Source organism: Mesoplodon densirostris, chromosome 12 (assembly GCF_025265405.1).
Source record: "Mesoplodon densirostris isolate mMesDen1 chromosome 12, mMesDen1 primary haplotype, whole genome shotgun sequence".
NCBI lineage: Eukaryota > Metazoa > Chordata > Mammalia > Artiodactyla > Ziphiidae > Mesoplodon > Mesoplodon densirostris.
In genome coordinates, this window is record NC_082672.1 from 27,561,938 (window position 1) to 27,574,116 (window position 12,179).

General features: G+C 37.1%; 1 protein-coding gene across 2 annotated transcripts in view; it reads left to right on the plus strand.

Annotated features, from left to right (window-relative positions):
• Positions 1-12,179, plus strand: part of MAP3K5 (mitogen-activated protein kinase kinase kinase 5) — a 223,029-nt gene that overhangs the window by 124,066 nt on the left and 86,784 nt on the right. For both annotated transcript variants that reach the window (XM_060114738.1, XM_060114739.1), the window contains exons 9-10: positions 6,396-6,555; positions 9,021-9,174. In XM_060114738.1, coding sequence (XP_059970721.1) covers positions 6,396-6,555; positions 9,021-9,174 — 314 coding nt within the window. The remainder of the gene's footprint in view (positions 1-6,395; positions 6,556-9,020; positions 9,175-12,179) is intronic.

A 12,179-nucleotide genomic window follows, 5' to 3' on the forward strand; every position in this document is an offset into this window, starting at 1 on the left:
AACATCTCTCAGCTTTTTTTTTTCCTCATTGCAAAAAGGATATCATCTCTAACTCATTGTGGTGTTGTTTGGATTTGCAGTTTGCCATGAATAGTGCTAGGCATGTAATGAGTGTTCTGTGGAGGCTCCATTTCCTACCTTTCTTTGTTAAAACAGCTTTGACTCTAATAGCAACTGCAAGATGTAAATACTATGATAGAAACTAAAGTATTAAAAAATCTTCAATTCTTAGAAGTCAGCCAATTCTAATTAGAGCGTTGTCAACATTTAAATCACCTAAACAGGTGACTGAATCAAAGAACTGGTATTTAAAACAGCAATGACATACTGTTAATTGCTTATAAATTTAGCCAAACTTTTTTTTTAATCCATTTTATACACATCAGTGTATACATGTCAATCCCAATTGCCCAATTCATCACACCACCAACAACAACCGCCCGCCACTTTCCCCCCTTGGTGTCCATATGTTTGTTCTCTACAACTGTGTCTCAATTTCTGCCCTGCAAACGGGTTCATCTGTACCATTTTTCTAGCTTCCACATATATGTGTTAATATGCAATATTTGTTTTTCTCTTTCTGACTTACTTCATTCTGTATGACAGTCTCTAGATTTATCCACGTCTCTACAAATGACCCAATTTCGTTCCCCTTTATGGCTGAGTAATATTCCATTGTATATATGTACCACATCTTCTTTATCCATTTGTCTGTCAATGGGCATTTAGGTTGCTTCCATGACCTGGCTATTGTAAAGAGTGCCGCAATGAACATTGGGGTGCATGTGTCTTTTTGAATTATGGTTTTCTCTGGGTATATGCCCAGAAGTGGGGTTGCTGGGTCATATGGTAATACTATTTTTAGTTTTTTAAGGAACCTCCATACTGTTCTCCATAGTGGCTGTATCAATTTATGTTCCCACCAACAGTGCAAGAGAGTTCCCTTTTCTCCACACCCTCTCTAGCATTTGTTGTTGGTAGATTTTCTGATGATGCCCATTCTAACTGGTGTGAGGTGGTACCTCATTGTAGTTTTGATTTGCATTTCTCTAATGATTAGTGATATTGAGGAGCTTATCATGTGCTTCATGGCCATCTGTATGTCCTCTTTGGAGAAATGTCTATTTAGGTATTCTGCCCATTTTTTTGATTAGGTTGTTTGTTTTTTTAATATTGAGCTGCATGAGATGTTTATATATTTTGGAGATTAATCCTTTGTCCGTTGATTAATTTGCAAATATTTTTTCCCATTCTGAGGGTTGTCTTTTCTTCTTGTTTGTGGTTTCCTTTGCTTTGCAAAAGCTTTGAAGTTTCATTAGGTCCCATTTGTTTATTTTTGTTTTTATTTCCATTACTCGAGGAGGTGGATCAAAAAAGATCTTGCTGTGATTTTTGTCAAAGAGTGTTCTTCCTGTGTTTTCCTCTAAAAGTTTTATAGTGTCCAGGCTTACATTCAGGTCTCTAATTCATTTTGAATTTATTTTTGTGTATGGTGTTAGGACGTCTTCTAATTTCATTCTTTTACATGTAGCTGTCCAGTTTTCCCAGCACCACTTATTGAAGACACTCTGTTTTCTCCATTGTGTATCCTTGCCGCCTTTGTCATAGATTAGTTGACCATAGGTGCGTTGGTTTATCTCTGGGCTTTCTATCCTGTTCCATTGATCTATTTTTCTGTTTCTGTGCCAGTACCATACTGTCTTGATTACTGTAGCTTTGTAGTATAGTCTGAAGTCAGGGAGTCTGATTCCCCTGACTCCGTTTTTTTCCCTCAAGACTGCTTTGGCTATTTGGGGTCTTTTGTGTCTCCATACAAATTTTAAGATTTTTTGTTCTAGTTCTGTAAAAAATGCCATTGGTAATTTGATAGGGATTCCATTGAATCTGTAGATTGCTTTGGGTAGTATAGTCATTTTCACAATATTGATTGTTCCAATCCAAGAACATGGTATATCTCTCCATCTGTTGGTATCCTCTTTAATTTCTTTCATCAGTGTTTATAGTTTTCTGCATACAGGTCTTTTGTCTCCCTAGGTAGGTTTATTCCTAGGTATTTTATCCTTTTTGTTGCAGTGGTACATGGGAGTGTTTCCTTAATTTCTCTTTCAGATTTTTCATCATTAGTGTATAGGAAAGCAAGAGATTTCTGTGCATTAATTTTGTATCCTGCTACTTTACCAAATTCATCGATTAGCTCTAGTAGTTTTCTGGTGGCATCTTTAGGATTCTCTATGTATACTATCATGTTATCTGCAAACAGTGACAGTTTTACTTTTTTTTTCCAATCTGTATTCCTTTTATTTCTTTTTCTTCTCTGATTGCCGTGGCTAGGACTTTCAAAACTGTGTTGAATAATAGTGGTGAGAGTGTACATCCTTACCTTTTTCCTAATCTTAGAAGAAATGCTTTCAGTTTTTCACCATTGAGAATTATGTTTGCTGTGGATTTGTCAAATATGGCTTTTATTATGTTGAGGTAGTTTCCCTCTATGCCCACTTTCTGGATAGTTTTTATCAAAAATGGGTGTTGAATTTTGTCTAAAGCTTCTTCTGCATCTATTGAGATGATCATATGGTTTTTATTCTTCAGTTTCTTATTATGCTGTATCACATTGATTGATTTGCGTATACTGAAGAATTCTTGCATCCCTGGGTTAAATCCCACTTGATCGTGGTATATGATACTTTTAATGTGCTGTTGGATTCTGTTTGCTAGTATTTTGTTGAGGATTTTTGCATCTATATTCATCAGTAATATTGGTGTGTAATTTTCTTTTTTTGTGTTAACTTTGTCTGGGTTTGGTATCAGGGTAATGATGGCCTCGTAGAATGAGTTTGGCAGTGTTCCTTCCTCCACAATGTTTTGGAAGAATTTAAGAAGGATGGGTGTTATCTCTTCTCTAAATGTTTGATACAATTCACCTGTGAAACCATCTGGTCCTGGACTTTTGTTTGTTGGAAGATTTTTAATCACAGTTTCAATTTCATTACTTGTGATTGGTCTGTTCATATTTTTTATTTCTTCCTGGTTCAGTCTTGGAAGGTTATACCTTTTTACGAATTTGTCCATTGCTTCTACGTTGTCCATTTTATTGGCATAGAGTTGCTTCTAGTAGTCTCTTGGGATGCTCTGCATTTCTACAGTGTCTGTTGTAGCTTCTCCGTTTTCGTTTCTAATTTTATTGATTTGAGTCCTCTCCCACTTTTTCTTGATGACTCTAGCTAATGGTTTATCAATTTTGTTTATCTTCTCAAAGAACCAGCTTTTAGTTTTATTGATCTTTGCTATTGTTTTCTTTGTTTCTCTTTCATTTATTTCTGCTCTGATCTTTATGATTTCTTTCCTTCTGCTAACTTTGGGCTTTGTTTGTTCTTCCTCTAGTTCCTTTAGGTGTGAGGTTAGATTGTTTATTTGAAATTTTTCTTGTTTCTTGAGGTAGGCTTGTGTAGCTATAAACTTCCTTCTTAGAACTGCTTTTGCTGCATCACATAGGCTTTGGATTGTGTGCTTTCATTATCATTTGTCTCTAGGTATTTTTTGATTTCCTCTTTGACTTCTTCAGTGATCTCTTGGTTATTTAGTAATGTTTTGTTTATCCTCCATGTGTTTGTGTTTTTTATGTTTTTTTCCCTGTAATTGCTTTCTAATCTCATAGCATTGTGGTCAGAAAAGATGCTTGATATGATTTCAGTTTTCTTAAATTTACTGAATTTAATTTTCTTAATTAAATTTTGTTAAATTTTCTTTAAAAATTTTTCTTAAATTTACTGAATTCCTAAATTTGTGACCCAAGATGTGATCTATCCTGGTGAATGTTCTGTGCGCACTTGAGAAGAAAGTGTAACCTGCTGTTTTTGGATGGAATATCGTATAAATATCTGTTAAATCTATCTGGTCTATTGTGTCACTTAAAACTTGTGTTTCCTTATTAATTTTCCATTTGGATGATCTGTCCATTGGTGTAAGTGTGGTGTTAAAGTCCCCCACTATTTTTGTGTTACTGTCAATTTCCTCTTTTATAGCTGTTAGCAGTTGCCTTATGTATTGTGGTGCACCAGAGAAGCCCAACAACATTCTTTTTTTTAAAGTCTATTTTTTCTGATATGAGTATACGTACTCCAGCTTCCTTTTGATTTCCATTTGCATGGAATATATTTTTTCCGTCCCCTCCCTTTCAGTCTGAATGTGTCCCTAGGTCTGAAGTGGGTCTCTTGTAGACAGCATATATATGGGTCTTGTTTTTGTATCCATTCAGCAAGCCTGTGTCTTTTGGTTGGAGCATTTAATCCATTCACGTTCAAGGTAATTATCGATATGTATGTTCCTATTACCATTTTCTAAATTGTTTTGGGTTTGGTTTTGTAGGTCCTTGTCTTCTCTTGTGTTTCCCAGTTAGAGAAGTTCCTTTAGCATTTGTTGTAGAGCTGGTTTGGTGGGGCTGAATTCTCTTAGCTTTTACTTGCCTGTAAAGCTTTTGATTTCTCCATCGAATCTGAATGAGATCCTTGCTGGGTAGAGTAATCTTGGTTGTAGGTTCTTCCCTTTCATCACTTTTCGTATATCATGCCACTCCCTCTGGCTTGTAGAGTTTCTGCTGAGAAATGCAGCTATTAACCTTATGGGAGTTCCCTTGTATGTTATTTGTCATTTTTCCCTTGATGGTTTCAATAATTTTTCTTTGTCTTTAATTTTTGCCAATTTGATTACTATGTGTCTTGGAGTGTTTCTCCTTGGGTTTATCCTGTATAGGACTCTCTGCAGTACCTGGATTTGGGTGGCTATTTCATTTCCCATGTTAGGGAAGTTTTCGTCTATAATCTCTTCAAATATTTTCTCGGGTCCTTTCTCTCTCTCTTCTCCTTCTGGGACCCCTATAATGTGAATGTTGTTGCATTTATTCTGCTATTGATTCCTTCTAGTGTTGTTTTTGTTTTTGTTTTTGTTTTTTTGCGGTACGCGGGCCTCTCACTGTTGTGGCCTCTCCCGTTTTGGAGCACAGGCTGCAGATGCGCAGGCTGAGCGGTCATGGCTCACAGGCCCAGCCACTCCACGGCATGTGGGATCTTCCCAGACCGCGGCACAAACCCCTGTCCCCTGCGTCAGCAGGTGCACTCTCAACCACTACACCACCAGGAAAGCGCAGCATAAAGTTTTTTAAAGGTTGTTTTGTTTTGTTAAAGTATAATTTTCAAAAAAGATAAATTTATTACTGTCAGAAAATGTAAAATATTATTCTATTTAATTCAGTTAACATGGAAACAGTAAGAGGCTCTGTCCCGTTTAAAGTTTATTTAAGAAGCTAGGGTATTTATAATTGATGAAAGAAATGTTAGAATCAGATATCTGAGTTTGATTGTTTTAAAACGCTTGTTTATGTCCAGCAGGTTATAAATCTTAGGGATTCACTGTTTAACTAGGCAGAAATTATTTACATCTCTCCTGAATAAAATCATATTATACAAGTTAACAGGTAAACTTCTCTAAGATCGTTAATAAATAGTGAGATGAACTAGCTACACTTTCCCTAGACAGTCCTTGAGTGGCCTTATGCCTCCATATGATATTGAAATGACATGTTCCACATTTTTACCTTACTCCCAAACCTCAGATAACTTTCCTGACATTTAGTAACTTTCCTGTCATATGTTATGGATGTTAGTGGCAATTCTACGGAGGTTTTTTTTTTTTAAGCAAATAAATCCTTCCAAATGCAAAAATAATACAAGGCAGATTAGAGATAAAAAGTTAGAATGAAATGCAAAGAGCCCAGAAGTAGCAAAACAATGTTAAAAAAGAACAAAGTTGGAGGATATACATGACCTGATTTCAAGTCTTGTTACAAAGCCACAGTATTCAAGACAGTGTTATTTGTCAGTTTCCTTATTTCTTTAACTTTCTAAGTGTATAATAACTGTTTTTGCATATAAAATTATTAATTATTATAGCATTTTACTCTTGCAAAGTATATATACTATATACATTTATACTTCAACTGATGGATAGAATTTCAGCATATTTCCCTTTCAAGTAATTAAAGAATCCATGATATAGTAAGGGAAAGAAGGAGGTTACACAGCAAGAGGTTGAATGTTATCACCTTTTAATTTATGCATATATGCATATATAAAAATTCTAGAATGATGTACATCAGTGTGACACTGGCAGTTATTTTGTGGTTTTCAAATTGAGGGAAATTTTCACTTGCTTCTGTGTACCTTTCTGAGTAGTCTGATTTTTTTTTTACAGTGAACTTAAGCCCTTTTTAGAATCAGAAACTTAACAAAACTATTTTAATCTGAAAGGAGGGATGAAAGCTTAGTTTTGCTTTTTAATAAAATGTCAGCTCTGCCTGCCTACCATGTGTTGTAAAGTTATTCTTCCTATTTATCTTCTAGGGGTGAAGCTCAGTAGCCTTCTTGGTAAAAAGGGAAACTTGGAAAAGCTCCAGAGCTACTGGGAAGTTGGATTTTTCCTGGGAGCAAGTGTCCTGGCCAATGACCACTTGAGAGTCATTCAAGCATCTGAAAAGCTCTTTAAACTGAAGACACCTGCATGGTAATAGTAAATTGTTAGGTGTTCGTACAGTTATTTTTGATAAAAGCTCCTATCACTTGTTTCTAAATTGTTAAATCTGTTGAACTGACAAGGGATTTTATTTGCTTAGAGAATAAAATGCAGAATCTAGAGGAAAAAGTGATTGATGCTCGTGAATAAAATGTGTTATATGTAGGTTCTGATGGCTTTGGACACAGGTGTGTCCACCGGCCACCAAGCTTAGCCTTTCCATCACACTGACCAACCTGCTAGCCTAGGTTGGCCAGTGTCACCCACTTGAATCATGCAAAGGCCTCGAATTTTACACCTGCAACTCTAATCAGCAGATTCACAAGCTTCCATCTCAGCCTTCCCAGCCTCTGCTCCAAACATGTGCCCTTTGTTTCCGTCATGATCTAATCTCACTTTTGGAATTCTCATTCTTGATTTTCACTTCTTTTTACTCAGGGTTTACTGACACATTTAGATGTTTCCTATATTATGTGTGTTTTTCTAATTTCAAATTTTTCTTGGGATGTACCCAAGTCTCATCACTATGGATGTGGTAATTGGAGAGATGAAAACAAAATTCCATCTGCATTTAGGACTGTTTTTTAATGCTAATTTTATCGTGCATCACATGTAATGATTGACCATTAGCTGTAAAGACTTTTAAAGGTTAACTGTGATATCAAGAAAGGCTCAGAGCGCTCAGAGCTCAGGCCACTGACTTCTTTTCATCAGAGGGACCATTTGAGGAAATTCCCACCATGGTAGACCTTCATGTCTTCTTAATGCCTTTCCTCACGTTCAGATCTCCTTTATTAGCAAATCCTCCCCAGCGTTGTTCCCATAGTGATCTTTCTAAAATGCATGTTTGACCCTTCCCCTCCACTGAAATCTTTAAATCAGTGTAGTCTAATGGCTCCTCGAAGCCTAAGGGATAAAGTCCACCTCCTTGGCATGGCAAACAAGGTGTGCCCTTAGTCATTTAACCTCAGCCCTTGTCACACCCCTAGGTTTACGCTGCTCTCTATTTACTCTGAACATGCCAGTTTCTGACGTCATGCCATTGTGTCTCAGCACACACTGAGCATCGTCTTCCAGCCCTCTTCTCCACCCGGGGAACACTTGCAGATCACATCAGCTCATAAATCACATGCTGGCCTAAAACCCTTCCCCACACCCAGAGAGACGATGGTGGATGTTGTTACGTACACTGTGATTCTTTCATCTCTGGAAATTTTCTTCTGTCGTGTTTCCGTCGTTCTTTAGTCATATCTCTATTGATACTGATTGTATGACTTTTGTTAGTTGCATCTCTGTGAGTTACAGCTCCGTGGGCATTTATTTCATGGTGCTATAATACCTGTTACATTTCTGTCTCCTCAACACCATGTGCAGCTTGAGGACAGGGCTGTACTGTCAGTAGCATGTCAACAGCAGGCATTCAGCAAATGGCATGAAAATAACTGAACCAATAAATGCACACGTTTACATGCAGCCAAGTTTGTTATTTCTTTATGATGACCATTCTGATGATGGCTGAAGAGGAGACTGAAGCATGGTTATAAAGAGCTTTGGTCTGAGGTGTCTTGGCTTCTGTTGACAAGAAAACAGACGTTATTTTATGCAATAATAATAACAACCACAAAACAATGCTTTGTTTCCATTAACTTAATGGTAACTTCCATGTTTATAGTTTACAAAGTGCTTGCTTACCCATTATCTCATATAATTATCTTGCTCCTCATTTTTTTCCTGACTTTTTCCTTTGAGGCACCATTTATCTTAAGATTTGAGGATATTTGTGTAATATATATGAGCTGAGTTACTTTAGAGCAAAATAATATCCCTTATGATCAGTCTACTTAGAAAAGCTTTCTCAAGGGAGCATATTTTAAAACAAATGCATTAACCACTTTCTTGAATAGAATAGGCATTACTTTAAAAGTCATGTTTTAAGTAGATGTATTGTTCAGTCCAAGTTACTTAAGCTATCTAAGCCTCAGTTTCCTCATCTTTACAATGGAGGTAAAATGGCCTACTTTACTGAATTTTTGTGAGATTTAAGCGAGGTAACATGATAGTACATGACATATAACAAATAATAAAGTTTACTGACTTGGCATGTATAATTATTATTATTATTATTTTTTATTTATTTTTTTTTTTGCGGTATGCGGGCCTCTCACTGTTGTGGCCTCCCCCGTTGCGGAGCACAGGCTCCGGACGCGCAGGCTCAGCGGCCATGGCTCACGGGCCCAGCCGCTCCGCGGCATATGGGATCCTCCCAGACCGGGGCACGAACCCGTATCCCCTGCATCGGCAGGCGGACTCTCAACCACTTGCGCCACCAGGGAGGCCCGGCATGTATAATTATTAATGCCATATTTAAATTATATTTACAGAGTAAGACTGGGATAGATGGAACAGGTGGTTCTAAATTTGCCTATTATGTGTCTTATATCTTTTGATCTTTTTAGGTACCTCAAGTCTATTGTAGAGACGATTTTGATATATAAGCATTTTGTGAAACTGACTTCAGAACAGCCTGTGGCCAAGCAGGAACTTGTGGACTTCTGGATGGATTTCCTGGTTGAGGCCACAAAGACAGATGTCACTGTAGTTAGGTTTCCAGTAAGTACTCTTCACGTAACTCTAAGGACATTTATGTTTTGTTTCTTTTATTTAAAGAACATCTTACACTTGTGATTGTGGCTGTATTAATGTGCTGGTTTTCATGCCCTAAAATGAAGATGGTCATCTGGTTAATATATTTATTTTCTACAAATTGGTTTGCTTTAGCTTACTTTCTAAAATAACTTCTCATAATCAGAGAAATAAGATACATTTTCATGTTTTTTCCATGAAACTTGTTGGTTTCCTTTGATAAGTTGTAACATGTGCTTTCCCAAGAAAAGATTATCTCTTAGCTCAGGAAGTCAAGATATCTCTTCAGACCAGATGAATGGCTGTTTTTCATTCATACTACAGTTTTGTTGACATTGTCAACATCAATATCATCAACATTATTGTGGTGAAAAGTGTCAGGCTCACCTGCATTGTTACTCCATCACTACCACTTGCTACCCATGTGGGTCAGAGTTAGATGCGGTGTCCCCAGTCACTTTTTACAGTGCTTTAGAGGCTGGGAAATGATGCCTTATAGGTTCTGGTCTGCAACTCATTTTGGCTAGTCTCTATCAAATTTACATATTTAAATGTATATCACACACACACACACACACACACACACACATACATACACATACACTTTAAAAATATATTGTCCATCTCAGCTGGTGCCATCCCCATACTGATAGTTCTTGGAATACCATCCAAAGCAATATAGCTTTGGTATCCAATTCAAGAATTACTGGCAACTGACTGTGTACACAGATCTCTTCCCATGTCAAAGTGATGCCATAAATCTCTCTGTTTTGAGCTCTCTTTGTCTCAGTTTTTCATACTCAGAGGTGGTGACAACTCTCAATTTTTTTTTCAATTCTTTTTATAAAATCTTGTTTTCTAGTTCTTGTTAGTAGGATCAAATTTTTCATTTAATTAAATCCATCACTGGCATTAACTCTCTTCCTTTACTCTTGCTTCCAGATGAAGCCGTAAGCTCAGGAGTATCTTTAGTTGAAAAGCCTTTCAAACTAAAACACTTCACTCTATTTTCTAGCCTAGATAATGTGTAGTCTAGGAAAATACTTATCTCAGAGTGAGCTGGCAGCTTGCCTTTAGCTAGTGCTCTGATGGTAGTAAACGTGGTAGTGAAAGAAGACAGCACAGAACTGAAGTATTTAATCAACTGTTGCTGGATTAAGAAAGTTGGCTATGAGAGGAAACCACTCATATTAGCTATTCTGAGCTAATTTAAATTACTTTAACATGAATTAGTCTGTCATAAGGTGAATGTAAAAAAAATAAACCCAGAAAATAATAAGAGAGAAGCCAGGAGAATATAGGTATATGCTCCAGGAAAGAGAGGCTTTCTTAAGCAAGAAAGGGACCTTTAAGCCCCAAAGGCAAACATTGACCAATTTGGTTTCATTAAAAATTCAAGTTTTTGTTCACCTTAAAAAAAAACCCACCATAAACATGGCAAATGTTAGTTAGGGAGAGAATATTTAATACTAGTGCTGCAAAAGGATCAATTTGTCGAATATGCAAAAAAACAAAACAAACACAAACAAATAAAAACAACTCCTACAGACTGATAAGCAAGAGAAACAGAAAAATGGTCAAATCCTATGAAAAGATAAGTAACCTCACTAGGTAGCCAAAAAATGCAAAGTAACACAAGACACCATGGTACCTCTGCCATTTTGCATGTGTGCAAATATATGTGTAGGATAAATTCCCAAGAGTGGAATAGATTCATATTGCATGTTGCCTTCTGTAGGGATAATATCAATTGACATTCCCACTGGCAATATATGAAACTACCTGCTTTTACAAAGTCTCTCCAAACAAGTGTATTTATCAGATTTGTACTTTTGCTAAACGTATAGATGAAAAATGGCATATTGGGGTCATTTGAGTTAGTATTTCTCTTATTATGCGTGAGTTTATGCACATGATTAAGTTCATATGTTTAAAAGACCACTCAGCGATTTAAAAAAAAGAGAAGAATTTGTTGCCAACATTTAAAAATGAAGAGAGTTGAACCTTCTGTGCTGGCTGTGAGGGAGTAAATGGTCTTGATACTGCTATAAATCACTGTAAAATCTGAGATAATCTCTTCTTGGGAAAGCACATTTTACAACTTGTCAAAGGAAACCACCAAAATATATAAAACAACTGTTTGCAGGAATTAAACAGCAATCATGTGAGGGCTGCCATCCTTGAGAGGGGAAGTACTAGAGCTGAGTCCCAGCTTCATCTGCTCTTTTTTCACTAAGGTCATTTTTCTGGCTGCAGCCCAAGGAAGTGGCTTCTCGCTGGGCAGCACCAGCAGGGATCAGTGTTCAGGATCCTAAGACAGCTGGAATATGAGGGACAGGGTGTTGGAGAAGGGGGAGCCTTAACGAGTGAGCCCCAGGATTCTGCCTGCGTATTTCCCTTGAGCCCTAGGGCACCTCCTCGACGGCGTGAACGAGGAGTAAGCACGTCCTGAATTAAAGATTACTAGATTACTAGACATTCTAAGGAGCAGGAAAAAGTGACATAATAAGAGCTAAAACCAGCCAATAGAGGTATTCCCCAAGCTGATTCTCATGTTGTAGTTCCCAGGTAAGGACGTCACATAAATATAATACGATTTTAAGGAAAATAAAGGAAAAGATGGACAAAATGGATGGAAAGGTGGAGTATTTCAGCTGAAAAATAAAGTTTATAAAACATCAAATGAAAAATAAGGAGAATTCACATAAAAATCCAGATCTTTAACTACTCTTGAAAAATTAAAGGGATGGGGAATTTGTAACTGCATTCTCCAAAAGCAGCAATCTCCTGAGCCAACTGGATGCTACCATTTAAGAGGTCAATTACAGTCCCATTCATCCTGCTTCACTCACTCACCTTTTCCACTCACTCCCTGAAATCACTGGAATTTGCTGCCCATGCTCTACTGCATAAAGAAAGGCAAGCTTCTAGTGCCTGTGGTTCTGCATCAGTCACTATAACTCTTCCTGTCC